Source organism: Ochlerotatus camptorhynchus, unplaced genomic scaffold (genome assembly GCF_037179485.1).
Source record: "Ochlerotatus camptorhynchus isolate MF236.1 unplaced genomic scaffold, CSIRO-AGI_Acam_v1.1 ptg000213l, whole genome shotgun sequence".
NCBI classification, from domain to species: domain Eukaryota; kingdom Metazoa; phylum Arthropoda; class Insecta; order Diptera; family Culicidae; genus Ochlerotatus; species Ochlerotatus camptorhynchus.
In genome coordinates, this window is record NW_027040703.1 from 7,304,102 (window position 1) to 7,321,739 (window position 17,638).

The 17,638-nt window shown below is 37.9% G+C and overlaps 2 protein-coding genes across 9 annotated transcripts in view; both read right to left on the bottom strand.

The window, feature by feature from the left end:
* Positions 1 to 2,683: 2,683 nt before the first annotated feature.
* Positions 2,684 to 4,495, bottom strand: T3dh (Type III alcohol dehydrogenase). The gene is made up of 5 exons (XM_065224592.1): positions 4,340 to 4,495; positions 4,201 to 4,276; positions 3,922 to 4,130; positions 3,041 to 3,866; positions 2,684 to 2,982 (listed from the first exon to the last, which is right to left on the bottom strand). Exons 1-5 carry the CDS (start codon positions 4,390 to 4,392, stop codon positions 2,758 to 2,760), a joined length of 1,389 nt encoding a protein of 462 aa, XP_065080664.1. The 5' UTR covers positions 4,393 to 4,495; the 3' UTR covers positions 2,684 to 2,757.
* An 11,186-nt stretch (positions 4,496 to 15,681) lies between these two features.
* Positions 15,682 to 17,638, bottom strand: part of Gp150 — a 91,963-nt gene continuing 90,006 nt past the window's right edge. For all 8 annotated transcript variants that reach the window (XM_065224633.1, XM_065224631.1, XM_065224630.1 and 5 more), the window contains one exon: positions 15,682 to 17,633. In XM_065224633.1, coding sequence (XP_065080705.1) covers positions 16,662 to 17,633 — 972 coding nt within the window. In that variant the 3' untranslated portion in view covers positions 15,682 to 16,661. The remainder of the gene's footprint in view (positions 17,634 to 17,638) is intronic.

Consider the following 17,638-nt stretch of genomic DNA (forward strand, 5'->3'; position numbering starts at 1 on the left):
TTCGGCCCTTTTGGCTCTCGTATTTTTTTTTTCAAAATAGTGCCTTTGATCTTTTTCAATATATTGAAGCACGTAAACGTCACTTCTGTCAGTTGTAGAGAAAAATAATGTCTTTTTGGGAAAAATATACGCGGTATATTAGAGTTTTTCTGGTTTGTCATTTGGCGTGGAACTGAAAAAAAATCATAATTCAGCCATTTTTTGGCGGCATTCGAAACTATATAGGGGAAATGGATGTAATGTCGGCCTAAATGCCCCTAATTTGGGCCCATATATAAATTCAGCAATCGACTAAATTTTCAATAGCGACCAAAAATATTCATTGGTACCGTCCCAATGACACGTTCATCAAGATAAAATTGGTTAAAGGAAGAAGTCTTCGTGTTATTTGCAGCAGACTGCAGAAAAGTTTAGATATTTTCTCTTCCTATTTACAAAAATGGAAGATTTCTCGCAACGCTTGCAAAACTCAACTTATAATATTTCCACATAAGCCTAGAGCTTCCTTTTTGAAACCTAGTAGTAGTCACATTGTCACTATGAACGGAGTTCCAATTTCCTGGTCAAACCAACTGAAATATCTTGGATTAATACTTGACCAAAAATTAACTTTTAAAGATCACATTGAGGGCATTCAAGCCAAATGTTACAAATATATAAAATGTTTGTATCCTCTTATAAACAGGAAATCCAAACTTTGCCTGACGAATAAACTTCTAATATTTAAACAAGTTTTTAGACCGGCCATGCTTTACGCTGTGCCAATATGGTCTAGTTGTTGCACTACCAGGAAAAAAGCACTTCAAAGGATTCAGAACAAAGTTCTGAAGATGATTTTGAAGTTGCCTCCCTGGTACAGTACTACCTAAGTACATAGAATTTCGAATGTTGAGACTTTAGCACAAATGTCCAACAAAATAATTAATAATTTCAGGCAAAAATCGTTGCAATCCTCAATTGCAACGATTAATTCCCTTTATACTTAGATAAGATTTAGTTTTAGTTTTTAGTTTTAAGATTTCAATTGTTATACTGACATGCAGGTTTAAAAAACCTGTTTAAAATACTGAAATGCCAAGACAGGAACAATGTAAAAACACTTAGATATATATCATAACAATTAAGGCTGGTTAGTTACTGTAGTAACTGGAGCACCTAGGTTAAAAATGAAATGTAATTTATTTTGAATTTGGAACAAATAAAAAGTTAAAAAAAAAAGATAAAATTGATAAATAGCAGATTTTTAGCGATGGGCCCAATCTTAGATCCATAGGCCAACATTAGAGCCATTTTCCCTACTTTACAGATCAATTCGGAATCAATAGATTAAAAATATATTGATAAATTGCCGAGCAATGGTTTTGATAATTTACCGTTACACATTTTACCGGAGGCATCGTAATACCAGTTAGCAACTCTGTGTTTTTATAACCACATTAAATTTTATCCTGACATTTCGTTCCGCAGATAAAGAAAAATTGGTTAACGTTTTCCTATATACAGCATACGATAAAGGCATGTGCCGCTAGATGGACTAATCAAAATTGATCACATCGATCGTCATGTAAGAGGGTTTTCCACTGTCAATAGCTAACAAAATATGATTTTATTTTCGTTTCACTACTACCTTATGAAGAACGTGTTTGACACCGGCGAGTGTTCTTTTCCAGAATTGCTTTGATTAGTTTGTTTTGTTATTCTACGCCACAAATGGCACGTCTGCTCGCTGCATATCTGCGTTGTAGAACCAGAATACGACACCCAAGAAATAGTTTCACTTTCTCAATAACATAACAACAACCATGGCACAACTTATTTAGTTTTGACTTTGCACCTGCGGTCTTTGCCGGGATGAAAGTGGCTCCCGCCACTGACTGCACTATTTTGGGCTCGATGTATGATCGCCCAGGTAAGAATTTGATCCAGGGTCATTGCCTGATAGGTAATATTTACTTTTGTTCAAAAACCTTGAGTGACAGGTTTCCGATAACACGTTTCATCCATGCGTATCGTACTCATGATAGAGGCACGACTTATCGGATTATCGAGATGCAGTTCTGGAAAGAAATCGAATCGTAATGTAAATAGGTCTTGTTAGTAGATGACCCGTCATAATGCTATATGTTCAATTTTCTGCTAAACGAAACATCACGGGAAGAATAATATCGCTTCACCGGTTTCCCAGATTTTGCTGTTATTTTTTTTTCAGCGAGTTACTTTACACTTTATGCCGCTGCTTCTCCGGGTTAGAAGTGCGCGGCGTAAATTTAGAATTAGTGTAAACATTTTTTCTCACTTTATTGTAGTAATCTTCTCTGTAGGGGCGGAAAATGGTAATGTTTAGCCGGCTGTGGAGAGAGGTGAAATGCGAAACCGGTTCAAAAGTGTTGCTATTCGGATGAGGGAAAACGTATCTAATGGACTATTTGTAGAGTGTTTGGTAATGTTCATAAAGGTGGTAATGTGAGAATCGAAGAAATACTCACATTAACTGTTTTGACAGAAGCAATTAAAACTCAACATGTTGTGATCGGCGTCGACTACAGATTTATACCGAATTTGTTTCTGATTTAGTTTAAACCTAGATCGGGTAGCAAAAAAGGTTGTTTTTTGACAAATGTCGATTTGATCGTTTTATTTTTTATTGTAGCCTGGCTTAGGTTAAAATGGTTCGAGGCTCGCATTGACGAACAAATTCGCTATTTTGCAAAGGAAACGCATGGTTCTTAGTTAATTGAATATATGTATAATGGTTTTTTAGTAGACGGTCATTGAGTTTTCAAACAGCCCAGCTAAATCTTCTTCCGTTTGGGCTCGTGGTGCCAGTTTGGTGATCCTCTCCTGCGGTAGCGTACCTTTGACCAGACTTGGAATATCGTTTCGGTTGAATCCTAGCGAGCCTAGTCCATTTTCTACCTTCAGATCGTACATGTACTGACGAACTACGTCCGAAAGGATTGCACCAGCGTCTTCTCGTTTTGCCTGGAATGTACAACAAACTAAAAATAGTCCAATATGTCAAAATTATTCAAATCAGTACCTTTGAAATATCCGCTCCAAGTATCTCTGCTGCTTCCAGATGGCGCTCCGGGCAAGTAGCCCCGGTAAATTTGAAAACTGCCGGAGCTGTCATCACCACCGACAAGCCATGTGGTACGATCGGATGATCGTCGTCATATCCTGCGGGAATAAAGTTCCTCACGTGTCCTGAAATCGGATAGGACAGCCCATGGCACAGGTGAACTCCAGCATTCCCGAATCCCACACCTGCCATTGTAGAAGCTAGGTGCATGTTGGATCGAGCCTTCAGATCGTCCTGATTAAACACCGCCGATGAGAAGTTTTCCCGAATGATCTTCAGCGCGAACCGAGCCCAAACGTCCGAGATCGGATTGCTTCCTTGATACGGAGGACGAAGACTGGGATTCTTCGGAGCTGGCCCACGTTCCGTGTAGGGAATCGCAGTGAAACTTTCCAGAGCGTGACAAAACACATCGAAGCCACAATAGGCAGCCACTTTCTCCGGTTGGCTCAAGGTGTGTAGAGGGTCGACCAGTCCCAGTTGAGGCCGCAAATGCTTACTGGAAATGCCGGTTTTAGCGTGAAGCGGTTTGTAATCGAATATGGCTACCCCTGTGGTTTCGGAACCCGTTCCGGCCGTGGTCGGAACAGCAATTAGCGGTTTCAGCTTCACAGTGACTTCCTTCGCTTGACCGATCGGTGCATTAACGTAATCAAGGAATTCTGCCTCCCGATCGGCACCGAACAGGTTGGCCACCTTGCACGTATCGATCACCGATCCACCCCCAATGGCAACAAAGGCATCAAAGTTATTCCTACGGGCGTACTCAGCTGCGTGGATCAAACTGGAAATTTTATTAAAATCTTAATTGCTCATCATCCTAAACTAGCAGAAATCACCTGCTATCAGTAGGCTCAACCCGCGTTTCATCATAAACCTGGTATTGGATGCCACAACGTGCCAAGGAATCGAAAGCCGTCTTCACCGAACTGAGCTTTGCCACATTTCTGTCCGTTACAACGCAAACATTTTTCGCGTTCATGTTTTGCAAATCATGCCCCAGTTCTTTGCTGACTCCCGGTCCGTAGCGAATCGTTGAAGATGACATCTGAAAAAGAAAAAGAAAATCCTTTTTGTAAAAACAATCAACCAATGACGCGCATTTGGATGAATGTTACTTCGAACGCGTATTCTTTTTCGGCTAGCACATCCATAGCGCTGGTCGATGATCGCGAATGAGCCGGGCAGCTGCATCTGAATGGAAATAGAAATCTGTAAGCACAATTTGTAAAATTGCATAGCAATCTTGCCACTTACGATCCACTTGAGATGACTTTCATCAGCGAAGAAATCCTGCCCCTAGGTATCATTTTGAAATGCAAAAATGGACGAAACTTCGTATAGATAACTCAATTTAATGTCTACACTTGCTTATCAATCCAAAGTTCGACTCAGCTGTTTTCAGCTTGGTCGACCTGCTACCACACATAGATGGTATGTTTTTGTTTGAATTTAATTCATACGCACAGCGTATACTTATTTATGCGCTTGCATGTATCGGTATGCGTATGAATGTTCACTTTGGGTCTGCGGATTTCTTCGTAGGTACATATGTATGAGAAAAGCTTATTCGATGTCGACTGATAGTAAAGACATCAACCGTAGATTGATTATGTTTGCTTGGCTGTCTTGTGGTTTGAATAAAATGTCGAATTCTAACGAAATAAATTATTTGAATGGAGCACGTGAAAGCGACCTTTATTTACCACTTAAGTAACGTTCTATGTTTTGAACATATGTTTAACTGTGTACCATCAATTTACCAGTCTACGCGCATGCTCCATATACCTTTCATTTTTGTAAAAAGGGCTATTTTTCGAATCAATTGCAATATGTAGGGGAAATGGCTCTAGTGTTGATTTATGGATCTAAGACTGGGCCCATCGCTAAAAATCTGCTATTTATCAATTTAATCTAGCTAAACGCGTCATTGGGACGGTACCAATGAATATTTTTGGTCGCTATTGAAAATTTAGTCGATTGCTGAATTTATGTATGGGTCCAAATTAGGGGCATTTAGGCCGACATTACAAACAAAGTTTCTTGAGAACCACAGTGCTTTTACTTTATTGAGCGGTTAGTGGTACACTGCAAATCTGACGAGTATCAATTACCGCTCATACAACATTTACTTTAGTCTTGTTTAGGATTAATTTATCTGTAAAGGGCTGTCCACAGTCCATGTTGACAGGTTGAGAGCTTTTGGACCAAACCACCTCCTCCCACCCCCTGCATGGACAATCATTAGACTGACTCCACAGTGCTTAAACGGTTCCAAATTGTGTCCTGATTAGCCTCCCAAAATTTGAACTCATTTAGTGAAAAACTGACTTGGCACAAACCATTTGAAGTTTATATGGGAATTATTATGGAGAAACCATAATTTCGGTTCATATCTATCTTAAAATTCACCAGTTCACTCTACTTTAGAAAATGATAACTGAGCTTGTTAAAAAAATTCTCAGCTACAACTTTGTTAAAACCACTTTTCGATCAAATGTAAGGAACAAAAATTATTAATGATTAAAGTCACTGATGTCTCATGATTATGCTCAATCAACTATTCAGCAGGCAACATTGGTGTTTATGGCGCGTAAAATAGAGGACAAAAATCATGGCTACTATGTCACACGCAGAGTACCGTATTGCCCACAATACAGTTGCTCAATCTTGCCGTAAGATTATCAATCTCTTAAACAATTATAAACTTTTTAGTTTGACGTTTCGCTGAAAAACGGTTTTCTGCAAAGTTGTAGCTGATAAAAATTCCTATAAGAATAGCAATATAATTTGTTCACAGTACAATATGTAAAAAGGCTAGAAGACAATGAACAAAAAGTTTTGTTTTCCCATAGTAAATTCCATATAAACTTTAAACGGTTTGTGCCATGTCAGTTTCTTATCAAATGAGTTTAAACTTTCGGAAGCATATCAGGACCCGTTTTGAAATCAAACGATGTGGAGCGAAAATTTCAAATTTTGCATCAGTCTAACAATCATGCATACATTTTTTTTAGAATTTGTATGGACCATGGATTTGCCCCTCCCCTCTAAAGTGTCCTCGTGGCTTATGAACAGCCTCAAAGAAGAACGTATATTCCGCAAAGGCATGGATGGCCCACAGCGACTCACGAAGAGCTACTGAATTCGATCAGGAGCGGTTCGGCTTCTTCCTCCTTATTCGGTGAATGAACGCTCATGTGGGCTGCAGCTCACTGCTTGCGGGCAGCCTTTCGTTGTGCACTAGAGAACAATGTTCAACACCACGTGCCGAAAGCACTGCTGTTGCTGCTGCTGAAAACGACAGTGGACACCACCAAACACGGTGATTGAATAAGCAGCGTTCGGCGAGACTGGATGGAATTCGATTCGAATCTGTGTTAGGAAAGACGCAGACAGGCAATCGGTGATAATTTTGATCACCATTGCAACAGTTGGACATTTGTGTAATTTTCAATAGTAACCTATTGAAAATTGATAAAACGTTCATTTGAAAAATGTCCAATCGATTGACTTGTTTATAATTAAAATCCAGCCGCTATTGACAGAGTTATAAGTGGTCAAAACCTGACCACTTTTCGTTAAGCGGTCGATTTTGGTTTTTTGAAATTGCACCCCCAACATGTTGCCGAAAGACGTAATCCTGCATAAAAAAAATAACGGTGTGTTTTTCGATGGGAGCAAAACCACGCCAAGGTGCGAAAAAATTAATGAATTTCATATTGTATCTCTTCCATGGAGCTTTACACAATTGTTAATAAAACACACAATCATTCACGGTTAACTGTGCCAGAAAAGCACGATGAGAAGTATCTTCGTAGCAGCTGTCGAGGCATATGGAAATCGAAGATGCCCGAGACTCGATTGAACACTCGTTGCAGCCCACCTATTGCACCGTTCATGCCATAGTTTGTGCGCTGAAGTGGCAATCTCAGCATAACGTTGTTACGTAGCGCACGGGGTTGGACGTTAATGTTGACTTGCCCCAAGATTGCATTGCAATCAATTCTACCTTTGTAAAGTGTCCGCAATGAACAGGGCCCTAGAGGTGTCTCTTCTAGTTCAGAGAGGCTCCAGATCAATCAGCTGGCAACGACTTTCATAGCTGGGCAGATGAAATGGGTCTCTCCAAGGCAGCTTCCGCAGAGCGAATCGAAGAAAACGGCGTTGAACGGACTCAACTCTCTCAGCACCATTGTTGTAGTTTGGACTCCAGACCACAGAACAATATTCCAGAATGGATCGCACCAAGGAACAGTACAGTGACTTCAAACAGTAGATATCGGAGAAATTCTTTGCTATCCTGAAGATAAATCCCAATGTCCTAGACCCAATGTCGTCGACAACGTACGAGATGTGCTGCTTGTACGTAAGTTGAGAATCCAGAATAACACCCAGATCTTTCACATGGTTCACACGGTCGATTACAGTGCCGATAAGTTTGTATTCAAATGTGATTGGTTCTTTCTTCCGAGTAAAAGTGATCACTGAACACTTAGTGGGGTTAACCACCATCAATCGAGCGGATTCGTAGGTAGATTTTAAGATCGTCTGCATACGATAGTCGTGGGCCTTCGATGACCAAGTTCACGTCATTGAAGTAGAGTAAGAAAATCAAAGGTCCCAAGTGACTTCCTTGAGGTATTCCTGACGTAGCTAGATAGATATTGGACCGGTTGTCACCAATGGCAACCATCAGTTGCCGATCAGTGAGATATGAACGAAACCATCGCAAGAGGTTGCCGCTGACCCCAAGTCTATGCAACTTGGCAATCGCGATGGCATGGTTTAGCTTATCGAAGGCAGCTGACAAGTCGGTGTATATGACGTCTGTTTGAGTCCTCTCTGCCATGCTTTCCGTAAGATACGATGTCAAACACAGCAGATTTGTGGAAGTAGAACGACCGGAAGTGAAGCCGTATTGATCACCACTTAGATACTGCTTACAATGAGAGAGTAGAGGCTCCATGATAACTAACTCGAATAACTTCGAAACTGCACTCAACGACGTAATTCCACGATAATTGTCCACATCCCGTTTGCTGCCCTTTTTGTGGATAGGAAACATATGTGAGAATTTCCAACAAGATGGAAATGTACCACTTGAGATGGACAATCGAAATTGGTGAAGCATGGGCTGGCTATATGCTTTTTCAGGAATACGGATGGAACGCCATCGGGTCCTGGATTGAAGGACGACTTGAGTTGTGATGCGGCAGTGGAAATCATCTCGACGTTGACATCCATCGCACCCAGTGTTTGACCGTACAGTGGAACATTACTAGCTGCTAGGGTAACGTGTTCGTCAGTTCAATAAACACTGGCATGAAAACGGCTAATCTAATCGAAATAACGTCTGAGACAAAGTTGTAAGAAACTGAATTACCTTTTCTAAAACAAAATATAGTTTGAAAAAATCTAAAAATTTTGGTCAAAAGTAAAAAAAAAACTGCTTAAAAATTAAACAGCAGATTTTGAATTTTTTGTTTATTGCAATAAAGCTTGCAATTCTCAAAAATACTAAACTTTACAAAAAGTATTAAAAAAAAAATCAAATTTAGAACGATTATTTGGAGTAACTGTTTTCTGCAAACATAAAAACATTTTTTTTTTAAAGTTGATGTTCTACGATGCATGTCAATTTTAATGTGTCCATTGTGTCCAGTATCATTAAAGTTAGCATTTTTGATAGGCTTCCACATAAATGGAAGTTTAAAAGTCTTAAAGATGTATTTTGTTTGGCTATTGAAGTTTTTATCATTTTTTTCATGTTTAGACCAAAATTGGCTTTCAGCGTGTATTTTTTTTGTTTTTTTTTTTCCTGAAAATGCAATCCTACAACTTTGTATCTGACGACTTCTGAATTCCTGTTTAACTATACACAGCTAAAAAAAAGTAGTGTAAATTTCCGTTACTATGATGCACATAAATGGAACGTCATAAATCATACAAATTTACATTATAAATCGTGTAAATTTATGAGACATGTCATGCAATATTCCATATATTGTATGCAACTTTCCACCTTTGTTTGCAACATTTCTTGCAAGCTGCTAGTTTACGTGAAAAGGAAGTTTACATGCATGAATGTTTGCATGCATGAATGTTTACATCACCAGTAAAATTCAGATTTTTTTAGTGTGTAGAAAAACATCATAAAACTGTTTGGTTGCCGTTGACAGTTCCGACAGTTTGTGCATGGTGTAGTTCATATACAATTAACTCTCCACAACTCGATATTCTATAAATCGATATTTTCTTGAACTTGACAGTAACATTGCAGGTTTTATCGAGGTTTTATAGCATTCTATAAACCTACATCATGGTCTACAGAACCCTCATAAAACCAAAATTGTTACTTGGGATGCGGTCCCTTCATTTTTGCATGTATCGTACTCTCCATAAGTCTATATTTCTACAGGCCGCTGCCTTCTTTGGTTGATGATCTATATAGTGTTATTTCGATTCTTTAACTCGATATGTCAAATTCTGTTATGTTGATGTTAAAATCGAAGGAACTTTAAAAACATGATAACTGGTGGTCATATTGAGTACCCAGGACCCAAACATGTTCCTGGTGTTTCGGGGAAATGTTCCATACCTTTAATGTATACCAGGACCTATGAGATGTATCAATCAGGTTATATTGAATTATTAGGGCGGATGCTGAGTTATTAGGCCGAACGGTCATTGGGCCGAACGGTTATTAGGCCGCATTCCGGAAAATTATTTTTAAGCTAATTTGAAAAAGAGAATAACCAGCGAATAATAGAAAGATAAATAAGCCTATCCCATCAAATCGTCAACAATTATTCCAGCTTATGTCAGGAATAAGAAGAAGAAGTAGAAGAAGAAGAAGAAGAAGAAGAAGAAGAAGAAGACGGAGAAGAAGAAGACGGAGAAGAAGAAGACGGAGAAGAAGAAGACGGAGAAGAAGAAGACGGAGAAGAAGAAGACGGAGAAGAAGAAGACGGAGAAGAAGAAGACGGAGAAGAAGAAGACGGAGAAGAAGAAGACGGAGAAGAAGAAGACGGAGAAGAAGAAGACGGAGAATAAGAAGACGGAGAATAAGAAGACGGAGAAGAAGAAGACGGAGAAGAAGAAGACGGAGAAGAAGAAGACGGAGAATAAGAAGAAGAAGAAGAAGAAGAAGAAGAAGAAGAAACGATTGTATTCATTTAGGGTTAACATACACCCTGAAAAAAAATCCTGGAAAACCGGGAATCCTCATAGAATTTTATTTTTCCTGGAAAAACCTGGAATTCTCAAGGGAATTTCATCATTACACCGAGAATTTTAAAATTCTCTTTAAAAGGATTTTTTAAAGAATATAACACATTTTATTATGCAAAAAACTAACTTTCCTTGTTATTTTCTTTCACTCATTGAACTTAATAGATCCTGAGCGGATTTATCTTCAGTAACAAAATAAATTTTAAAAATTCAGTGGATTGAATTGGTTTTTTGTTTGGAATTTTGGAATATGGATATTTTTGACAAATTTGAAATTTGATAAAAAAAAATTGAAAATTGTGGCTTGAAAATACTTGTACTTGGACAAATTTTCAAGAACCTGGAAGGAAGACACATATTAATAATGTTGGAAATTGAGTATTTTCCTAGGTATTTACCAAGAGATTTGAAAAGCATTAGGATTAAAGACTTTGCATATTTTTTACGGCTCATGACATTTGATGATAATTTCTATGGAACTCATTTCAAGGGAGTTCTGGGAAGAACTGCACAATGGTCCCAAATCGCTCTCGCAGTTTTATCACCGTAAATGAATAAAATATTGATCTTTTGAATGGAATTAAAAACTTTAAAATCGGTTTGCTCCTTTTAGAGATATTGACAATTAAAAAAATGACAGTTTTTTTTTTGAAGAAAATCGCCTCTAACTTTCCATTAAAAAAACATAGTAACTTAGTTGCTTCAGCAAAAATATTTTTCATTGAAAGTTCTAAAAGTGTCTAGAACATTTGTTTTACGAGAAATGAACGTACGAAAAGATATTCATAGAAAACCAATTTTTCAGGAGCCACCCCAACTTGTTTGTTAAAAAAAATCATAACTCATGAACCGTAAGAGATGGAAGTTTGGTGTCTTCAGCAAAGGTGCCGCAAATTGATCGTTCTGCAACTTTCTAGAACATTGCAAAGAATGATGATGAAAGATGAAATCTCAAAAACACCAAAATATACCTCTCTCAATTTTTTATATTTTGTTTATCGAGTATTGCTTAATTTTTGCTGAAAATGTCAGGTTGCGATTTTTTGCGCTTTGGGAGATATTAAAAATCAAAAATTGTTGTTTTTTTCGGTTTTTCAACAATATCTTTAAAATTTGAAGCTTTAACCAGTATTTTTCTTCACAAAAGTTATTTATTTAATGCATTTGAGTAAGAGAAAAATATAACATTATATGGTTGTCAGCAAAAAACCAAAACAGAAAGAAAAAAGCATATTTTCGACATTTTTTTTTAACTCCATATAACTCCGAATCAGTAGGCTGTGGAAATTTTACGTCTTCAAAAGAGTTGTTTATTTAGTCAAGGCAAACAACTTTGCCGAAGACATCAAGTCTCCAAATCGTCAGAGAAAGAAGTTAGATTGTGGCGCCATCTTTGCGGAAGAGTTTTGAACTATTTGTTTATGTCAATAGATGGTTCTTATTATGATGCGAAACTTTGCGGAAGACACCAAGTCGCGGAAATTCTTCGTTTCGGAGTTATTAATTTTGCTCTGCTAGATTGCATTTCTGGCCCAGTGTGCATTGTGAACTGCGAGGAAAATATCAAGTGCAATCTGCTTTCAAGATAATCTTGTGGAACTCCAGATCCTAAGTGAAACTTGAATACCAAGGTAGTTATAAGTAGATTGCCAAGTAAACTTTGATTAAGATTCGAATGGATTAAAAAAAAATCATAGGAATTTCTGAAGAGGACTCTAAGTAATTCCAACGTAATTTTGGGAATCATTTCAAGCATTTTACTTTTCGTGGAAAAACCTGGAATTCTCATGAGAATTTCATCAATACACAAGGAATTTTAAAATTCTCTTTCAAAGGATTTTTTATAAAGAATATAGCACATTTTATTATGCAAAAAAACTAACTTTCCTTGTTATTTTCTTTCACTCATTGAACTTAATAGATCCTGAGCGGATTTATCTTCAGTAACAAAATAAATTTTAAAAAATTCAGAGGGTTGAATTGTTTTTTTTGTTAAGAATTTTGGAATATGGATATTTTTCACAAATTTTAAATTTGATAAAAAAAATTGAAATTCGTGGCTTAACAATACTTGTACTTGGACAAACTTTCAAGAACCTGGAACGAAGACACATATAATAATTATGTTGGAAATTGTGTATTTTCCTAGGTAATTCCAAGAGATTTGAAAAGCATTAGGATTAAAGACTTTGCATTTTTTTACGGCTCATGAAATTTGATGATAATTTCTATGGAACTCATTCCAAGGAAGTTCTGCGAAGAACTGTGCAATCTGCTTTTAAGGTAGTCTTGAGGAACTCCAGATCCTAAGTGAAACTTGAATACCAAGGTAGTTATAAGTAGATTTCCAAGTAAACCTTGATTAAGATTCGAGTGGATTTTTAAAGAAAATTCATAGGAATTTCTTAAGTAATTCCTAAGGAATTGTCAAGAGGACTCTAAGGAAATTTAAAGAAGAATTTCAACGTAATTTTGAGTATAATTGCAAGAAGTTTCAGGGAGAAAAATAATCTGGGGCATAATTCCATGGGAATTTTCGGAGAATACTACGGGAGCATGCTTAAAGGTAGATTTCAATAAAATATGAAAATAATTCCAGGAGAACTTCAAAAAAACTCGGAAATGAATTCCAGTAAAGTTCTGACTTGAATTCCAAATAATTTTTAACGAGAAATCTATGGAATTTGTTACTTCACTGCAAACGAATTCTTAGGGAACTTTCAAAATGAGTACACGGCGAATGAGAACGACCCAAATTTGAGTTTAGTCAACTCATAAATCACATAAAGTGCAGGAACTCAGCGATGAGTAAATTAGCCTCATGTTTTCCCAGGATTTTCCAGGGAAACATTCCCGAATTTGAGAAAAGTAAAGATTGGATTCACTCAGTCTAATGGTACTACTCCGAGACTGAATAAAATTTACGTCAATTTCCTTGTTTTACGACAGATTTTTTAGGTTTTCCGCAGGAAACCATGAGACAAATTTACTCATCGCTGAGTTCCTGCACTTTTGGCGATTATGAGTGAGCTAAACTCAAAGTTGGGTCGCTCTCATTCGCCGTGTAGAATTCCAAGGGAAGGAGTAAAATTCAAACGGCACTCTAAAATGAATTCATTGGAAATTCTGAGTATAATTCCAAAGGATTTCTTACTGGGGAGCATTTTAACGTAATTCAGAGGAAAATTTAATGGGAATTGAATTCCGAGAATGATTCCAACAATTTTTTAAAGGATTTGCAAGCATGTTCCGGTCATATTTTTTTTTAAAGATTTCAAAGGAGAGCTCCAATGGAATTCTGAGGAGCATTTAAAAGAATTATAGGAAGTCCTGAGTAGAACTAAAAATGAATTCCTAGAAACATTCCAAAGGAATTTCTGGAAAATGCAAAGTCAATACTGAGAAAAATTTCAAGTGCATTTTCCAGAGAGATCTCCGAGGAATTCCTAGGTAATACTGCATACATTATTAATAATTTGAAGAGCATTACAGATTGAATTCATTTAGTTTTCTGCAGATGATTTTCAAGAGTACTATGGAGCAAATTGCCCCGTAACGTGGGTAGATCACCTTTTCGTGGTACGTGACGGGATGTAAGATCTACCACCGATTCCTAGTCCTTGCTACTTCAAACTAGGGGAACAGGATTTTTCAGTAATCCAAGGGACACATCTTAGTCCTTGTTACTTTTTATGCCTTGTTGATAGTGACAAGACTCGGCTTTGTCTACCGAGGATGATCTTGAAACAAGGAAAAAAATGAGTTAGTTGTCTTCATCTATGTGATTCATAATCTTCTATTCGTTGTTCCCTAGTTTGAAGTGGTTTAGACTAGGGTTCTGATGCATGGTCATTATCGGTGTCATACCTTAATTTTGTTGCTAAGGAATCCAGTTTTGACTGACAAAGGGGCGCGCCTTTGGAGGGTGTTTCAACACTCCGAAGGGTATAAATAGCGGGACCTTTCAATTAGAGTCGGATCCTTGCGATAAATGCAAGAGTGGCAACTGTAAAAAAAATCAAATAATACTTCATCATTTCTCAATAGTGATGGAGTAATACGACATGCACTAAACTAAGGACACGGGATATACTACAATAGATCAATTTACTGGTCGCAGTAGTGTAAGGTCCCGAAAAAAAATGGAACAAATTATAAGATACATATAAATAAATACCACAAAGAGGTCTAAGATGAACTCTGAGGGTATATTTAGATGTTTCAAGCAAATTCTTTAGAAAATTCTGAAGAAATCCTGCATAGATTTCCAAGGATTTCAGGATGATTCCATCAAAGAATTTTATATTCGACATAAAATAAACAAGATCCAGGATTTGGAAAAGTGTAATAATTTGATAAATTTTGAGATTTCATGTTCAGAATGTTTATGATCTTGGATTAAGAAAAACTTCAAAACTCTGGTAGATTTATTTTAAAATATTTTGAACATGGAGAAATTTCCGAGATTCTGAACCATGAGAAGTTTTCAAATTCCAAAATTAACAGAAGTATTCGTAATGCCGAGCTTCGGTATGTTTTTAAGATTCTAGTGCTTTGAAAATGTTCAAGATCATGAACTTGAAACTTGGAATTCGAAATTTAAAGATGTTGGTTTTTTTAGATCTTAGACTTTACGCTATTTAGCCTGTATTTGCTCACTGTATTTCCCTCGGTATTTCCATTATGAATCCTGAGGAGGGATTCAAACGGCGCTCACAGTTGTTCGGGCAGGTTGATATTTTGCGAGGAAGAACAAATTGAACGAGTTTACAGCCTATAATCTTCTCTAGTGCAGATTTTCAGGAGCGCAGACGTATAAATGCAAGAACAATCGTATACCTATGTACACTAGACTGATGCAACATTTGAAATTTTCGCTCTACATTGCTCAAACGGTTGGAAAATTGGATCCTGATTAGCCTTCCAAAAGTTGAACTCATTTGGTAAGAAACTGACTGGGTGCAAACCATTTGAAGTTTATATGGAAATTACTATAGTAAAACCAGGTTTGTTGTTCATTGTCTTCTAGCCTTTTCCATATTGCACTGTTAAAAACTTCTATAGCTATTCTAACGGGAAATTTTCTCGACTATAACTTTGCGTAAGATAGTGTTTCAGCATATAAACACTAAAAATAAATTGAATAATTATTAATTGTTTAAGAGATTGGTAATCTTATGGCATGATCAAGCAGCTGTTTTGTTGGCAATACTTTATTCAGCAATCTGACATTGAAGCCTTGATTATTGTTCTCTATTCTGCGCGCCAGAAACAAAGGCTTTACTATACTGTGCGGCTTCTGATAACACACAGAAAGCATGGATTTTCTTTTAATGTAAATCAATCAACAAAATGAGTCATGCCTGTGAGTTTGATAAAACCGCTTTATTTTATCAAAACAAACGACAAATTGTTATCAGTTGTAAAATGGTTCCACAATAATTTAAAGAGAAAAAAATAATACACTCAAGTTTTCGTTTTTGTTTCCAGACAGACTATGCTCCAGGCTCTCACCAATAGGTTTCTTTGCAATACATTTGGCCATGTTTTCTGTATTTTTTATACTTCTCCGTCAAGCCAAACAAGACCGCAGGGTTAGGGAAATCCAAATTTCTTTATTCAATTCTTCCATTGTTATCTCTGTATGTGTGTGGTGTTTGCTGAGTTGTGTTTCTTTATCCAATGGCACATGGTGGAAGTATTAATACTTTTGTCTATATCATTATTACTATAATCTTCATCCTTTGATCTGCTCACCGATGGTGTGAGCTTCTATAAATTTTCGTTTTGGTGGTTCGATATGCCTATGTGTATAAATATGTATATATAGTCCGGAACGAAAATTGGAGCGGAATTGCTTCTTCTTGTGAGGGTAAATAGGAGGAAACATGAAGAGTAACGTGAAACATCAGGGAAAATATTCTCAGTAAATTGGTATACAACGGAATGTTCAACAAAAAAAAGCACACTTTATACGTCTTCCAAGATTCTAATCGGTGACCGTTAATTGTCTGTTTGTTGGGGGTTTTGTCCTGTTAAAAGATATCAGTGCACATCTACTATTTTTTGCGTTTTAAGTGAAAAGAAAAAACTTAATAAATACAATTACTGCTGCTTATGTTTGCTCACTTTATCCTCTCGCTATAAGTACTCTGATACCTTACTACTAATATAATTTGTTACAAAAAAAAATCGTAAATAGCTGACTGTTGTAGTTTGGAAGGACTGGAAATCTTTTCTTGCAGCGCTTGGAAGAAGGTCCTCCGCCGGGGAACGACCGCTCGGAAGCTTGCGTGGCTGTTTGATGTTAAGTAGTTCTACGAAGGAGAAGGACAAGGTCTCAACGTTAGACCTGCTGAATCGGAGCGTACCGGTGCACCTTGGGTGTTTTGGGCGCCGTAATGTCTTCCGTCAGTTTCTGGTAGACGATCGAGTTCTTGGAAGCCAGCAGCGCCTGGCGGTAGCGTTCGCCTCGTTTCCTCATCATGATCGCGAAGATCCTATTGACGGCGAGGCAAATCACTACAATGCCCAGGGCGATGCAGAAGATCGGCAGCCAAAGACCACTGATTTGCAGCAGAGTGTTGCCGTCAAGAATGAGTACTTCCTCCTCTAATGGATCTTCGGATTTGCCATTACCAGTCAGGATAGCTTGTCCAAAGTTCTGCACCCCGTTGGCAGCTTCGATGATTTCGTCTTCTTCGTCATCATCCTCTAGGGCATCATCGTACAGCTCGTTTGCGTTGTCTCGGCTATCGATCACATCAGTGATCTGTTCGTCCGAGTACTCATCATCATCTTCCGTTTCATCTTCCGCGACATCGTCATCATCGTCGTCGTCCTGCTCGGTATCTTTGATTAGTACTGGCGAATCCGCACCATTCTTACCGGTCTGACAAATCTCCTGAGCAAACTGGCTCCATTCGATCAGTGGAGCAGAATTGTCCGTAATGTAGGCATTCAACTCGGCGTGAGTTCGCTGTTCCTTGCTGGCGTCTCCCAGAGATACCTTCTTGACTCCGAGCCATTTGATCAACGTTTTGAAGTACGGATTGCACTTGAGCGAATTGTTCTTTATGTCCAGTACCCGAAGACTGGCCATCGATTCCAGGTCCGAAACGTACACGATGGAAATTTCGTTGTAGGAAGCGTTCAGCAGCTTCAGGTTGGGAAGAACCTTGGCACTCTTGACGTTCGGAGCGGATGACTCCCAGATGGTTCGCAGGTCGCAGTCACTAACATCCAGGTGGTTTAGGTATTGCAGTGGCAGGAACAATTTCGCTGACAGGCGGGAAATCTGGTTTCCGGACAGATTGAGCTAGA